At 42.8% G+C, this 17,155-nt stretch overlaps 1 protein-coding gene across 1 annotated transcript in view; it reads right to left on the bottom strand.

Annotated features, from left to right (window-relative positions):
* The window catches only part of PREX1 (phosphatidylinositol-3,4,5-trisphosphate dependent Rac exchange factor 1), a 221,493-nt gene that overhangs the window by 50,155 nt on the left and 154,183 nt on the right, over positions 1-17,155 (bottom strand). Inside the window, 4 exon segments of the mRNA XM_043984325.1 lie at positions 9,327-9,402; positions 11,738-11,787; positions 13,191-13,294; positions 16,276-16,376. Of these exon segments, the coding sequence (XP_043840260.1) occupies positions 9,327-9,402; positions 11,738-11,787; positions 13,191-13,294; positions 16,276-16,376 (331 nt within the window).

Here is a 17,155-nt window from a genome sequence, read left to right as displayed (position 1 = left end):
TCAGAGCTAAGAAACTCACTACCTTTCAAGGCATTTCCATCCTGCTTTGGGTTAGTTCATATTGTTGGGAATTTTTTCCTTACAGAGACAGACATTTCTAACTACTACAAAGCTCTGGCATAATACAGAACCACAGAATGTCACCACTAAAAACCTCAGAGATCATGTGGGTCTAATATTAACTAAAATCTCTCTCACTATGTCACAAAAATCACAGATGCTCCCAGTTATAAGGGACCTCAGGGGTATGTAATCCAAATTCTGCTTAAATAGTGCTCCTTTCTGTAACACAGACTCTGCTTGAAGTCCATTACACTTTTGGGATAGTTCTGACTGCCAGGCTTGTAATTTCTTCTTGTTTTTCAGTCATTTCAGTCATGTCCTACTCTGTGACTCCATTTGGGGTCTTCTTGACAAAGACACTGTAGTGGTTTGTCATTTCTTTCTCCAGCTCATTTTACAGATGAGGAAACTGAGTGACAGGGTGAAGTGACTTGCCCAGGGTCACACAGCTCGAGTCTGAGGTTGGATGTGAACTCAGGAAGATATTACTCTAGGCAAGTACTGTGTGCACTATGGCACCACCTAGATGCCCCCGTAACTTCCTTACTCTGAATTTAAAATCTGCCTCTTCGCAACTTCTACCCATTGTTTCTAGTTCTACCTTCTGGGTCCAAGCAGAACAAATCTAATCTCTCTTCCCTAAGGACAGCCCTTACAGTATTCAGAGGCATAACAAGTATACCTTTCAAGACAGCTGTCATGCCTCTCTCTAAGTCTGTTCTTCCCCTAGCCAAACATTTCCAACTCCTTCAGCAGAGGCCCGAATGGTATAGGCTTAGGACCCCCTCACCAACCTGTTTAACTTCCTCTGGATTTACTCTTTTGTCACTGACATTCTGGCCAGCACATACCCCACAGAACAGAATATCAGAGCAAAAGACAGCAGTATCATTTATCTTATTATGCTGGACACTATACCCCCATTAAGGTAGCCTGAGGTCATACCAATCCACCACCATAGGAGGGCTACTCACAGAGGTGACCATGAGTTCTGAAAGGGTTTGACAGCAAGCCCAACCAAGATGGAAAAGCTTATCTGGACAAAAAAATGGGTGATTATTGGAGGATCAGTTCTGAAAGGAGTCATGAAAACCCTCTCCACTAAAGGACATCAGGGTTGAGACACACATCAGTGGAGAAAATGCCCACACAAACAAAATTACATTACACTGGATTTTTTGGCCACCATATCATACCACTGACTCATACTATGCTTTTTAAGTCCCCTAAAAACCCCAGGTGATTTTCAGATGAACTGCTAAGTCATGACTCCTTCCGTCCAATACCTACACAGCTGATTTTCTTTTCTTTATTACAAAAAATTAAAAAACAGGACAGTACTTTAAATTTAGGTCTATTAAATTTCATCTTGCTAGACTTGAACCATTGTTTCAATTTATCAAGGACTTCTCAAATCAACCAGTCAAAAAGTACTAAGTGACTACAATGAACCAGGCACTGTGTTAGGCACAAATGATGCAAAGAAAATGAATAGAACAATCCTTTCTCACAAGGAGCTAATATTCTAATGGGAAGGACAGTAAGTATATGCCTAAAGATATAAAGAAAAACCATATATAGAGAAAAAAGACAAATACTTAAATATACAGTAGTTTGGGAATAGTTGATAGGGGAATCAGGAACTGAATTGGGTCTTGATTCTATTATCTCTCCCAACTAACAAGTCAGTAGGTTTCCATCAATGCTTTCATCCAAGTCACCAATTGATAACTGTAAATTGGCTTGCCCAAGGTCCCCCCTCCCCATCCAAGTTGTTTGCTCCTGAAGGCCCTAGGACCAGGTCTGAAACCTGGAACTATGCCTAAAGAATTTCTGAGCATGGAAAAGGGCTGAATTTGTGGCTAATACCCTGCAGTTCCCATACTCCTTCAGTCCATACTTCAATTTCTACCCTAGTTTGGAGTCAGTTTCCAAACATATCTACAGAGGCAGAAAAGCTCATCTCTCCTTCCCAGGGCTCAGTCCAATGAGACTAAGTCCCTGCAAAAATGTGAGCCCATTGAGGGAAGGGGCTGGTTTTGGTTTTCTTTGTACTCATTAAGCCTAACACAGCGCCTGACATATCCTTTAATAAATGCTCCCTATTGACAAATATATGAAATAAGTCACCACAGTCTACCTGAGATTTCCTCTTCTCTCAGTAAAGAGATGAAGCATTCACAAGACAAAGCTACTGGGAAGGATCAAAATGGGGAAATGTGCTGCCTCTTCCCTGGATCACAGGTTTCTAATCATCCACTGAAGGGTGCCAGGCAAAAGGTAAACCTTCCTGAACATATATGACAGTCGCTAGAGGCAGGAAAAGTTCCCATCTCCTATAGCTTTACGTTGGCTGTCCTCCATGTCTGGAATGCTCTGCCCCCTCCTGTCTATATCTCAGACTCCCAGGCTTCCTTTGAGACTCAACTCAAAGAATTCCTTCTGTAGGAGGCCTTTCCCAGTCTCCCCAGTTGCTAGTATCCTCCCCACTGAGAGTCAGCAAAGCCTGAGTTCAAATCCAGACTCAGACATTTACTAGCTCTGTGACCTTGACCAAGTCACTTAACCTCTGTCTGCCAGAAAATGGGTCTAATAACACCTATTCCTAGGGTTGCTGTAAGGATCAAGGGATCAAGTGAGACATTTGTAAAGCACAGTTTCTGGTACAGAATGGACATCAATCATCATCATCATGATCATGGTATTTCCTGATCCTGACATTCAGATCACTCTATAGTCTTCCTCCAACCTGCAAGTCCTTAGCCAAACTAGACTATACGCCATCTTCCATTCTCATCCCAGCCTCTCTTGTCTCCATGCCTTTATCCACGACATCCCAAATGCTTGGAATAGTCACTCATTTTCCTGCTTCTGAGTCCCTCTCTTCTTTCAAGGTCTAGCTCAAGTGGCCACTTCTGCCAAGAAGAGCCTGCCCTGCCCCTAGAGGTGGCATTGATGCCTGCTTCTTCAAATGTCTGGTCCCCATGCATTTCTTTTACTCTTCTTTCTAGCGTGTTTTTTTGTGCGCACTCCTCCCATCCCCAAGTAGACTGTCAACTCTCAGAAAGCATGATGATCTGTGTTGTATCTCCACACCTAGCACAGAGCTTTGACAATTATACTAAGAAAATAACTCAAATGTCCTTACACCCTTTTAAGATAGGATGGTGTAATAAAGTACTGAATGTTGTTTAATTAGAATGATCAAGTCTGGCCCCTAGAGAGGATCCCAAGATCACAGATTTAGAGCTAAAAGGGACTTTGGAGTCCATAAATTCCAAACTTCTGGTTTTACATGTGAAAAAACGAAAGCAAATAACCCGATTCAAGGTTACAAAGCTAGTAAGAGGCAGAGCTGAGACTGGAAACCGGAAGTCCCTAACTCTCATCCAGTGCTCTATCCCCTAAGCTATGCTGCCCCTGTCCCCTTTTTCACAGAGGCAGAGTACTATGGATTCAGTGAAAACTGCATACACTGTCAGACATAGTTAGTTTTGCTGAGCTGCCTCTTTTCCCTCTCATTTATTCTATTATAGGGGATGACTCTTCTAGGCAAGGGAGAATATGAAAAGAAAAGCCATTAATAGGAACAAATGATATTGCTTCAGTCTCTGCTCCTGCTAGCCCTTCCTGCCTTTTTAGGCCTTAAATCAAGGCCTCCTTCTTTCCCTGGGAGGGTCTCTTTGCTCTCCTCATGCTAACTCTGCAGAAACCTGCCTGGGCAGACCCCTTCCAATCCTCCCTGCTGGGGAAGGGCAGGTGTGGATCAGGCAGGCCTGGAACATATGATGCAGTGCTGATGGCAGGAGGTGCCAGAAGGCATCAAGAGAAAGTAGGGAATGAGAGCAAGCAAAAGGCCAACCTGGTACCTCTTTGTTAAACCACTCGCTCCATCCATCCATCAATCAATAAACATTTTTTAGCACCTATTCGGTGCCAGGTGCTGTTCTGGGTCCTGAAGATACAAGTTCAAAGAATGTAACAATTCCAACTCACTTTCTAACAAGGGAAACAAGTACATATAGAAATACCCACAGCCAATTTTGTATGCCCAGGCTGCTGAAACAGGAGTTATTCCGTTCACCACTACAGAAAGGAAAGGAATCCCAACACAGGAACTTCACAGGGCCCCACTGAGAAAGAGGAGACCCAGACTATAATTTTCAGGGCTCACAGAACCCTAGGTGACCTTATCCACAATTCTAAGATGTTGGTTCAAACCCTGACTACAACTTAACCAGCCATGTATGGTCTCAAGGGCAAGGCATGTAATCAATCTGAGCTTTGCTTTTCTCCTCCGTAAAATAGACATCCCCTGCTTCATGAGATTGCTGGGATAGAAAGGTTCAGTAAACTATAAAGGCCTCTAGGAAGACGAGCTATGAATCTAGTGCATACTGATGGAGAGATGATTTAGACAAGGTGCACAACGAGATAGATATTTCTGGACAGGGCCTGCGTGAGAATGTTTTGCTTGTCTACGCATTGTTGTTAAAAGAGAGGGTTTGGGGGCGGCTAGGTGGTTCAGTAGATAAAGCACCGGCCCTGGATTCAGGTGTAACTGAGTTCAAATCCGGCCTCAGACACTTGACACTTACTAGCTGTGTGACCCTGGGCAAGTCACTTAACCCCCACTGCCCCGCCAAAAAAAAGAGGGGGGTTATTTTTAATTTGGGGACAAGTATAACTGGGGGCTAGTGACACCCAAAAAAAGAGTAAAAGGAAGAATATAGGGTCACTGAAGCAGCTTTTTAATGTACAGAAGACAAGAGAAGAAAGTTCAAAGAGAGAGACAGGACAGCTTGGAAATGAATGCACTGGATTTATTATATACTTTTAAAAATATAGTTTCATAAACAATCTTTTCTGTTTGTTGGTGTTTGTTCAAGTCCTAAGTAACAAATTAAAAATTATCTAATGCATATATGTATTACTATTTTCCAAATATATCTGGTCACTGCTGTGATTGATACAATACAAATTCATTTAAAATAATTACAGGGGCAGCTAGGTGGCACAGTGGATAGAGCACCGGCCCTGGAGTCAGGAGTACCTGAGTTCAAATCCGACCTCAGACACTTAACACACACTTACTAGCTGTGTGACCCTGGGCAAGTCACTTAACCCCAACTGCCTCACTATAAATAAATAAATGAATGAATGAATAATTAAATAAATAAATGAATAAACAAACAAACAAACAAATAAATACCTTTTTATCATTATATCGTCTCTCAATGAATAGATACTAATTGCACAATCAGCACTGTTGGGGAAGGACTAATGTAAACTACATAAAGGCTCTGTGATTTCATGGGCGGGGATAGTCTTTCTGCCAACACTGCTTTCGTGTGGGGCTGTGGTGGGAGAAAAAAAAATCACCTGCTGACCAACTTTCCTTTGATGAGCCTCAAAACCTTTATGTAGGCTGGTTTGCGTGACAGAGCATTGCCATGTCTCTACTCAAATCCTTTCACCAGGTTGGTAGGATCAGCCAAAAGCTTGTTCTCTCCACTGGCAGAGGCTCGGTGAACTAGACTCACATCTTTACCATGAGGAAGCATCAGAGGAGGGCAAGCTCCAGTGGATCCCTATTACCTCTAGCTGCCTCTTTTCCCTCTCATTTATTCTATTATAGGGATGACTCTTCTAGGCAAGGGAGAATATGAAAAAAAAAGCCATTAACAGGAATCCTTCACAATCTGGCTCCAGCTTACTCTTCCAGGCTGAGTCCCTATTTCCCTTTATACATTTTTCATTTGGTCAAACTGTCCTACTTTTGGTCCCACATACACCACATTCCTAAGAGCTCCATGCCTTTTCAAAAGGTGCCCCGATCCCAGGAATACCCTCCCTCTTCACCCTCAATAGCTCACTTCAAAGCTCAGCTTTGCCACCTCCTATAGGAGACTTTTTCTAACCTCCCCTCCCTCCACCCCTGATGAAAATGAGCTCCCTACTCCCAATCTCCAGTAATTACCATATGCTATACATTTCATATTTATATATATACATCCCCCCCCCCAAAAAAGCATGGATGGTTTCCTTTGTATTTTTACATTTGGTACGTAGTAGAACTGAATGAATGTGTTATGTGTGGGGAACTTTCTGCTATTGTGGGACGGTATCCTCCCTCATCAGTTTCTACTCTTGACAACAAGTCTGGAAGTAATTTAAAATTCAAGCCACACAGAGAACTAAGTCATCATCACCCTCATTTCTCCCCACCCCCCAGCCCCAGCCCCATCCTGCCTCCAACTCAGATCTCATCTCCAGCTGCTGTGAAAACAGCCACATGGAAGTCATTCAGCTGCCTCAGCTCCAATTGTCCACTCGTGCTGCCCCCACCCCCACCATGAGAGGCTGGTGGGGGAAGGGAGCTCCCCCAGAACAACATGGGATAGATAACTGGCACTGCACCTCATTCCTGCAGAAAAAGTGTCAAGTGCAATCCCTGCCTAGATTCTTACCTATGTCTCTCCATCTACTCTAGTTACTCAGGCCTAGCTACTCAACGGTGAATAGAGCTCAGATTCATCCCACAGTTTATAAGACCAGGGTGGGTGTCAACCTGGAAGAGTTAGGGTCACAGCAGGAGACACCATACCATCCAGAGCTTCCTTCTCCCCCTTCCCCCACTCTTCCTTTTCTTTTCTTTCTCATTGAAAGGCAGTATGACATCATAGATTATTAAACCTGAAGTCAGGACAGACTTGGATTCAAATCTCAAAGATTTATTTATAAGAACCCAAGGCAAGTCACATCAACTCTGAGTTCAGTCTTCTCAATTGTAAAATGAAACAGCACTTATAGTGCAATACAGGGTTATTATTATAAAAAGAACCTTGTAAATCTTAAAATGTTCTAGAAATGTAATTATATGCTGGGATATAATAACCAAGCTTGTCTTCAAAGAAGACATATAAGAATGCACATCCCTTCTTTCTTTGTAGGGGAGGGGACTATGGATATGGAATATTTCATATTATATGAATGCTGGACTTGATTTATGTGTTGCTTAGTTATGCTAAAATACGTTTTTTTCTTTTATATTCTTTGTTTTAAAGGTTTGCTCTCTGGGAAGAGAAAGAATATACTAGGAAATAAAAGTGAAATAATATAATAAGAGTGATAGTAATATGACAAAAACCACTAGCTTTACATAACACCTACTAAGACATGTGTTAAGTCTCATTTATCTCATTTGATCCTCACAACAACCCTGGAAAGTAGATGATAGAGACAGAGATATATAGATCTAGATATAAATATGTGTGTAAATATATGTATAGATAAACATATATGTAAATACACATATACATACATATGTACATATATAATATATAAATATCCCCATTTTACAGATGAGGAAACTGAGGCAGAGATTAAATGATTTGCTCAAGGTCACACTGCTTAAGTGTCTGAAGCAAGATCTGAACCCAGTGTTCTCTCCAGTGTGTCACCTAGCAGACTCAAGAAATTATATCAATAAAGCATTTTAAATTGCTATTATTATTTTCCTTCTCTCTCCCTCTCTTCATGTTCCTACCTCAATCATAAGTCTGATAATAGCACGGTGATCAAAGATTTGAGGTTAACCTTGAATTCCAAAGGCTGCTCATCCACATGTGGGTGTATAACATGTACCAGTACGTCCTGAAACCATCTTCTGACAAAGTATGTTTATGAGGTTATGGTTTTTAAGAACCCTTCCTTGAACAGTTTTCTCATCCGTAAAGTAAAGATGATACTATTTATTTATATCTGTCCTTGCTCTCTCTCCTATCAGCAAGCAAGATGCTTGCAAAGAGAGATTGTTTCATTCACTGCATTTCTCTCCTCCCCTGCCATCCCAATGCCCGGCGTAAGAATAATAAATGTTTGCTGACGGACCTGAGGCCTATAGATAACTGCCTTAGCCAAGGTCAGAAAGCTAATAAGCAGCAGAGCAGGGATTTAAACTCAGGTCCTCTAACCCTAAACCCTCTGTGTGTGTGTGTGTGTGTGTGTGTGTGTGTCTGTGTCTGTGTCTGTCTGTCTGTCTGTCTGTCTGTCTGTCTGTCTGTCTGTCTGTCTGTCTTCTCATTGCTCTGCTTCTCAAGAGGCCGTGTGATAAGAAAGAGCATACAGGGCTTCGATGATAACAATAGCACCCCACAATCACACTGCATTTTCCCCAAGACAACCCTGTCAGGGAGGTAACATGCATTACTCTCCCCCATCTCTTTGGAGGATGTGTGACTTCATGAGTATAGGGAACTCTCAAGGGAGTGATCTTCTCCAGCACAGTTGTGCACCTTCAATGCCACACAGAGGTTCCTGGGGCACCCAGGGTCACATAGGCAATATGTGTCCGCAGCAGGACTACAACCCAGAGCTTCCTGAATGAGGGGTCCAGCTCTCCATCCGTTATGTCTACGCGTCCTCTCATCATCATCTCACAGAGGAGGAAGGGGAGGCTCTTAGGGCTGAGGTCACATGGTAGAATTCCAACAGGAGCATCCAGACTTCTGGATCAACTATCTATACCCCACATCACTTTGACTCTCCAGGATCCCAGCCCCTACACTTATCAGCCAGGTCCCTGTGGGCAGCAACTGCTTTGTTTCTGGTCATTGTGACACCAGTACCGAGACATAGTGACTGGCTCAGAGAAGCCTCTTAATGATTGTTGACTGGCTGATTGTAATTAAGGTTCCAGTCTCTAAGCCTCCATTTCCTCATCTAAAAATAGACGTGATAATTGCTGCCCTACCAGCCTCTCAGAGGGCTCTAAGAGAAGGCACATGGAATAAATCTGCAAATGATAAGGTGCTCTGTAAATGTAAGGTAGGCTTTATCACATCTACAATTCAGCTAAATGATACTACTTGTGGCTCCTTGAACATACTCCACTCTTTGTCTTGATAATCCTGTTTCCCATCTGCCTGGACTGCTTTTGTCCCCCACACCAGCTCATCTCCCTTTCCTACCTGTCAAAATCCTACCCATCTAACTCACCTTACAACAAAAAGGCTGTATGACCTTGAACGAGTCAGCTCTCCCCATTCTGGACCTCGGTTCCTTTCATGTTTAAAACTCTTAAAACCAAACATGAGTTTGAGTCATTAATTCACCCAGCATTCACTGAGTGCCCACTAAATGTACAGCACCATGCTAGGCACCGAAGGGAAGCAGAAGGCTTCTCAAGAGGGCTGGGGCCTCCTTCAGGGGGCAAGCAACAATCGCTGCTGCCAATAATGGTGCCATATACACAGCCCTACCTGAGCAAGCAGCCAGTCCACCAGTTTGCTCCCAGGAATCACAGATTTGTAGGTCTTCAAGTGGTAGTCTCTGTCTCTGCATTGAAAAGTAAATACAAGTAAACAAACTGATATTGAAGGAAGATGATAAATGGATGGCTATATGGATGGGTAGACAGAGAGGCAAACATACAACTGGAATTCCCATTTCTATAACATATATGTTATATATAATATAAATATATTTCTGTAATGCTTAGGAAGCAATGTTCTGCCAAAAGTCCTAAGCAGTAAGAAATACAAGCAGCATTATCCCATCTTATAGCTGAAGAAACTGAGGCTCAGAGAGAGTAGAGTCATTTGGCTATCCCCAGATGTCCAGCCAGTGAATAGCAGAGGAATCTAAACAAAGACTTTAGGGCTCCATGTTCAAGAAGTAAATCAAGCAGCCCTGAAAGGTGAGGGTTTTTTTTTCATAGAATTAAGACTGAGAGTCAGAAGGGATGTCACAGGCCATGGATTTCAATCCCCTCATTTTACAAATGAAGAAACTGAGGCATAGGGAGGTCACTTACCCAAGGACACAGAACTAAGAAGTGTCTGGAATAGGATTTGAAATAGGATTTCCTCCTTCAAAGGAAGGCGCTCAAGCCATCTACACAGGATTCAAAACTAGAGCTAAAGGGACTTCAGGGACAATCTAATCCAAACCCTTTCTCTTTACAAATAATGACTACATTGTATAGTTTGAAACAGGCAGCTAGCTGGTATGGTGTTTCATCATATGGAAAATGAGCTTGAGGCAAACAGAGTGAAGTGACTTGCCCAGGGTCACACAGCTAGCAAGAGTCTGAGGCCAGATTTAAACTCAGGAGGAACTCAGGAAAACAGCCAGTGCTCTATGCACTGCCACCACCTAACTGCACCTAAGAATCTCCTCTATAACATCATGAACAAAGGGTTAATTAACCTTTAAACAAAAGATCTAGCTCCTACTAAGGCAGCCTCAGGCAGCCCCAATTAGGAAATTGGCTCATATGGAGAGAAAATCTGCCTCTTGGCAACTAATAGTGATTATTTATAAAACTACTTCTTCCCCTCACATTCCAGCTCTCACTCCCACCTTACCCTGCATCTTTTGGGAAAGTGGTTGTTAGAATTTCCTTCTCTTTTTAACCCACTCTCAGGACTCTAGATGGGCAGGGGCAGGGCAGGGATCAAAGGGAAAGGAGCCCCAGGGCAGTCTGCCCAGTAGAGCACCTGCCTGCCCCAAGGAGACACCCCCCTGGCATACACCCGGACTCCTGACTTTGAGGTCAAGCTCCTGAAGAAAGAGAGGAGGATGCTAGGTGAGACTATTCCAGGAGACCTGGGGATGAAGTGCAAACTCCCCTTACTCTTGGTAATGTACAATGTTTGATAACTTAGATATAAGAAGGCTGGGCTACTGGGAATACTTCCCTGTATCCAGGAAAAGAAGGGAATTTGTCATATAGAGGGAAAGGGAAAGGAAGAGGAGAGAAGCAGAAAGTAGGGGAGGGGAGAGGAGGAGAGGAGAGGAGACATTTATACTTAATTTGTATGTACTGTAATTTCAGCAACAGGGAAGAGTTACTTGTTGACATGATTCGAATGCCAACTCCTCCATCTATGAACTTCCATAAATGACCTTTGACAAGTTGTTTCCACTCTCTGGACCTCAATTTATTCTTCTGTAATATGAGATCATACCCGCTATCCTCTAGGATTTGTCCAACTCCTAACATTCTATGTTCTATGTCATAAGGCCATTTCCTGCCCTATTATATTTCAGGTTTTCTGTTCAAAAAGACCTCTTCCTGCTCTAACATCATGTCCTTAGTTCCCTTCCCACTCACATATTCCCACTCCCTGTGGAAAAGGGAGTGTAGCACACCAGGAGAGTCAGATTCAGAGATACCTGGGCTCACGAGATACCTGGGTTCAAATCTCACCGTTTAACACTTGAGAGCTCTCTGTGACATCGATGCAAGTCACTTAACCTGTGTCATCACAAAATTTGGGTGATGATGATAATACCTAAGCTATCTACCTTCTGGGGTAAAGACTTACTAGCATTACTGCTAATGGACCAAATAAGATCATGAAACACTCGGCTTTCTGTAGGAAAAGGAGTAGTGTTAGTAGTGGGCACAGGTGTGTGACCCTGAGCACATGGGACGCCCAGTCCCCAGGGACGGTGGGACTGTTGCAGACTAGACGTTGGGAGATAGAGGGCATTTCCTTACCAGGAGCTCTCTACAGCCCTGCAATCTCCAGTCTGGATAGCAACAGTAGTCCTAGTAACAGGAGAGGAGACACAGGGCTGGGAAAGCCAGAAAAGAAAGTGAGCCAGACCACAACAGAGGCCCCACATTAGAGGTTCTCACCAGCCATTATTGCAGGGAACTTACTTGATCACTGGGGTGAAAAGGCTATGCAACCGGCAGTAAAGTCTCACACCCTAAGGGAAGAAAAGGGAACACGAATTAATTAATTAAGTGTTTATGGTGTGCGAGTCCCTGTGCTAAGCACTTTTTATAAATATCATCTGATTTGATCCTTACAACAACCCTCTGACAGAAGGGCTATTATGATTCTCATTTTATAGTTAAAGAACCTGAGGCAGACAAAGGTTAAGTGACTTGCTCAGGGTCACACAGCTAACAAGTAAGAAACCAACAAAGCTGGCATCAGGGTGTTTCAGTAACCAGCACCCAGAGAATGCACATTCCCCTAATAGAAGTTTCTCAAAACACCATCCAATTTCAATTATTCTCCCTAACAGAGTGGTTTTGGAGGGGGGAAGGAGAAGCAGGGGGCGGCTGGAGGAGGACAGAGATAATTCAAAACATGAAGTCATTCTCCGATTCATTATGCTTGCCTTGGGAATTAAGCCTGATTATTTTTTTCCCTGACTCTCTTCTGCTCAGTGAATACTGAAATGAGCCTGGCACCACCCAGCACATGCCAAATAACAGTGTGGAAGCCCAAAAGGGCACTCCGGTGCAGCAGGAAGTCAGCCTGAGCTAGAATATTTGCTGCACCTCACCTGTCGTTTTACATTTGCCCCTTTCCTACATATTTGCCAGGCTGAGTGGTGCCTATTGAATTGTAGATTCCACAAGGGCAGAGATGGTGTTTAACTGGTCTCTTTAGCTCCACTCCACATGTACAGTACTGTCCATAATGAAAACATAATAAAAGTTGGATGAGTGAGTAGATGAATGAAATTCCTGATGCAAGGTTAAAGTCTTGACTTGGGGGACCGGGGAGATTATCTGAAAAGGCAGCTATGCTGCAGTTCAGTATAAATCATTATGCAGGGCTGTCTTATCAAACGGCTGAGAGAAAGCCCCTGAGAAAAGAGACAAACAAGTTGGGATGAAGAGAAGAGAAGGGAGAGAGAGTAAAGGCCAGGGCAGAGAATACTGTCCTGGAAAGGTCATCACCAGCTGCCAGTGTGTGATCTGGGATGGAAGATTACCATGGGAATGTATCAAGGTCAGAGAGAGGAGAGTTACCAGTACTGAAGTCAGATTTCACAGATGTCCAGGAGGTAAAAACAAAAAAGACACCACAGGAGCCAGAGTCCAAAACTCTGCAAAGGAGTACTTCTAAGAGTGGAGGAAGGAAGGAAGGAAGTTTTGATTTACTTAAGGGTAATTTGGAAGTCTGTATTCTGTCCAGTCTCTGCTTTGGGGAGAAATGTTCTCCCTTACTAAGGTTGGAGGAAAACCAGAAGCCCTATGACTTGCTGGAGGTAAGATTGAGGACCAGGCGAGCCGGCCTACTGAAGGAAAGAAGTACCCCACTCAAAGAAAGCTACAAAGGAGCCCATTTTGCTGAGCACCAGCAGCCCAGTACCTTAGACATGATGTCCTCCAGCTCACTTCTCGGTTTGTATGTACCGTCGTCATACCGGAATCTGTACATCACTTGTTCATTCTTAAACTGATGCTTGTCTGAAACTAGAACACAAGACTATAATGAGGCCCAAACCATGCCAATCACTGATGTAGCTCCCAGAAGAAATATTAGCACTTCCCCAGCTCAATCTCTTCCTTCTCGTTGGGTCTACAGAAAAATGAACACTCTTCAATCTTAGGTAAGAGGATTGTCTAGGTTCTTACATGACCCAGATAACCAATGAAAAAACCTAGAAACCGTATTTTAAAATGCCAAACAACTAACGCAAAAAACAATCACCCTAGGATTAAGTCAATCATCTTGTTTGGGACACAGACCTACAGAACTTCCCCCATCACCAAGACAGTCCAGGGTATGGTGGGAAGAGCCCAGGACAGAGATAGAAGGTCATAGTTCTATTTAGTTACATAATCTTACCCCTACCAACTATTTATGTGACCCTGAGGTACAAGGTTACCTCGCTGGGCCTCTCTTCATCTGTCAAATAAGACTAGATTACTTCCAAATGGGAGACTTATGAGCCATATGTGGCCCATGAAAAGACTGGAATAAGATTTAATGAACTGATGTTAATGTGTTGATTTTTTAAAAAAAGAAATACATAAACTTTGTGGTTTTCTAGGTCACTATATGGCCCATAGGGATCTTTATATACAGTAATATACACCAATGTTTTAAAAGACCCCTTCCTAGTTCCGTATTCTATGTTCAATGTACTAAGATCCCTTCAAATTGTGACATCCTATTTAAAAGTTCTAAAGTCCCTTCCATCTCTGACATTATATGTCCTATATCCCTATAGGTCTCTTTTAGCTGTGATATTTTATAGTCTGCATTCCAAACTCTTTTCCAATTTTAACAGTCTGAATCTATGTATGCATGGAAATATGAGGCAGCCCCATAACTTTGTGCTTTTGAGTAACAATAGCAATGACAGAGTTCAGCTGGGTGGCACAGTGGATAGAGCGCAGGAATCAGGAAAACCAAAGTTCAACTCTGGTATCAGACAATTAATAGCTGTGTGACCCTGAGTAAGTGGTTTAACCCTGTTTGCCTCAGTTTCCTTAACTATAAAATAGTCTAGAGAAGGAAATGGCAAAACACTCCAAGACCCTGTGCCACGAAAAAACCTCATATGGGATCACAAAGAGTCAGACACAACTGAAATAACTGAACAAGTAACCATAGAATAGTCCTTCACTTAGGCTCCCAACTTTAGCCCCGGATTCAGCAGGCTCCCTTGCATCTTAAAGATCAAGGATCTGTGAGAAAGCAAGGCTTCCATTAAGCACCAGAGTAATCCCCTTTAAAGATGATGGAAAGGTCAAGAAAAGCCCAAAGTGTGGATAATAATCATTATAAGCATTTATGATTCTGTGCTTCTAAAGTTCTAAGTGTCTAATAATAACAGTTCATATTCCTAAAGTATTTCAAGGCCAGCAAAGTAATCTCTTCACAAGTAGACTGGACTAGCTGATTTGCAAAAGACCCATCTATCTCTTAACTTCTACAAACAGAATCCCACGAGGGGGATATTAAATGATCATTAACTGGGAGCTAGAAGGGATGTTAGGTCATTTAGTTCCTTTCATTTTACAAAGAAGGAAACTGGGGGCCAGAGTAAGTCAAGTGACTTGCCCAAGGTCACACTGGTATTAACAGAGACAGGCTTTGAAATGCAAATATTATCAACTTCATTTTACAAGTCAAGTGACTTGCTCATGGTCATTCAATAACCAACTACAAACACACAGTAACTTCAAACCAAGGTTCTTTGTATTCAGCCATAAGGCTGTCCACCTCAACTTCTGTCACAGAAAGATTTCTTTCTAGTGTTTTTGATGGGTACAATGATAGGTACCTCCCCCTAAAGTAGGGATTCTTTTGATAGACATATTTCTGTCTACATGGTTTCCTTTGCAACCAGTTATTTAAGTTTATATCACTACAAATATTCTTAAGAAATAATTGCCAAAGACATCCATGACACAGAAAAGGTTAAGGTCCCCTGCCACAGAGCAGAGGACCTCAAATACCTCCTGAACAGGAGAATCAAAATGGTGTATTAAGAACTGGGTCTAATTTATCCAGAAATTCTACAGAGTAAGCCCTGGCTGCATTTACCAAGTACCTGCCACATGGGCAAGAAGAAATAAAAACCATAATCATAATAACTGATATGTATATGGTGTGTTATAGTTCTACACAGTACTTAACATCCATTATTATCTCATTTGATTTAAAAGAATCTTGGGGGGCAGCTAGGTGGCGCAGTGGATAGAGCACCGGCTCTGGATTCAGGAGGACCTGAGTTAAAATCCGACCTCAGACACTTAACACTTACTAGCTGTGTGACCCTGGGCAAGTCACTTAACCCCAACTGCCTCACCAAAAAAAAAAAAAAAAAAAAGAATGGGCCAGGTGGTACAGTGGATAAAGCACCAGCCCTGGATTCAGGAGGACCTGAGTTCAAATCCAGCCCCAGACACTTGACACTTATTAGCTGTGTGACCCTGGGCAAGTCACTTAACCTTCACTGCTCCACCAAACAAACAAAAATAATGCACAGAAGAGCGCATAAAGAAGGCCAGGAATAAATCACAGCTACTGACTTAGGTATTATAAACAAATGCAAGCAAAAGAATCGTGGGACTCAGAGTCCCCTACATCTCCTACCTCCATCATTTCCCCATGCTCCCTAAAGGTCAATTCAGGAACTAAGAGGCTGGAAATCTGACAACAATAACTTGTTTATCCTACTGGAAGAAGACTTCCTGATATACCATCAGGTTTTCCCTACATGTGGGAATGGTTTAAGGTCTGTGCTATTCTGACTCTCTTATCCAACCCTCTCCTAAGTGGGTGACTTCTATAGCTCACTGGAAGATGACTGGTTAGCGTAGTGGAGGGGTACGAGGGGAGGTTGTACCCTTCAGGTTTGTAGAAAAGAAGTATCAAGGGAATCATTAGAACCTGGCTAGAGACCAAAAGGAAGTCCCATTGTGCCCCATTGTGTACTCACCATGATGGATGATCCCATTCTCCAGCAGGGCTTGGCCCAAGTTGACCCCTTCCTCAGTTTTGCTTATCTCTCCAATCTCAATGAGCCAAGAAACAAATTCACTGCAGGACAGAGACAGATCTGTTCAGTGCACAGGGTTTCAGGGCAAATATAAGAGAAGGTACTGCTCCTCACGTACTATAATCTGATACACCATCATCTCTAAGGGGAAAAGGAGGGGAGGAGAAGGAGAGGTCTCCTACTGCCTAAAGGAAATGCACAATGGAAACATTTTCATATCCCAGTCAACCTTCCACCCCAGCCAACTCTGCTCACCCTATCCCAACACCTTTTGACCCACTGGACCTCCTAAAACTATGCCTTGGGGTCAATGCTACTTTCCTTAGTATTAAGTCAGACAGTCCAAGTGGCACACAGCCCACTAAATCTAGTCAGCCCCAAAGCTCATATCATGCTTCACAAGTCATCCAATCCCCCATCCCAGTCAATTAATCACACAGTGAGCAAGAGTGCTAGCACTGGGAGTCAGGAAGACCTAAGTTCAAATCCAGCCTTAGATACTTACTAGCTGCATGACTCTGGGCAATTCACAACCTCTGTCTTAGTTCCCTCTCCTATAAAATGGGGGTGATGACAGCACCTACCTCAGAATTGTCATGAGAATCAAATGAGATAATGTATGTGCCACATTTTGTTCACCTTAAAGCAATATATAAATACTAACTATTCATTGTTATTTTCATCTCCAATGCCACCTTCTTGCTGTCTGCCCTGCCAAGACATTCATAACTGTTCCTAGGACAAAAGGAGGAAATCAGGAGTGTGTGTGTGTGTGTGTTTACTGGGGGAGGGAGTCAATACCGACATTGCTTCTTTGAAG

Source organism: Dromiciops gliroides, chromosome 2, assembly GCF_019393635.1.
Source record: "Dromiciops gliroides isolate mDroGli1 chromosome 2, mDroGli1.pri, whole genome shotgun sequence".
NCBI lineage: Eukaryota > Metazoa > Chordata > Mammalia > Microbiotheria > Microbiotheriidae > Dromiciops > Dromiciops gliroides.
The sequence above is the reverse complement of the archived record's forward strand: the minus strand, read 5'-3'. Positions and strand labels throughout refer to the sequence as shown.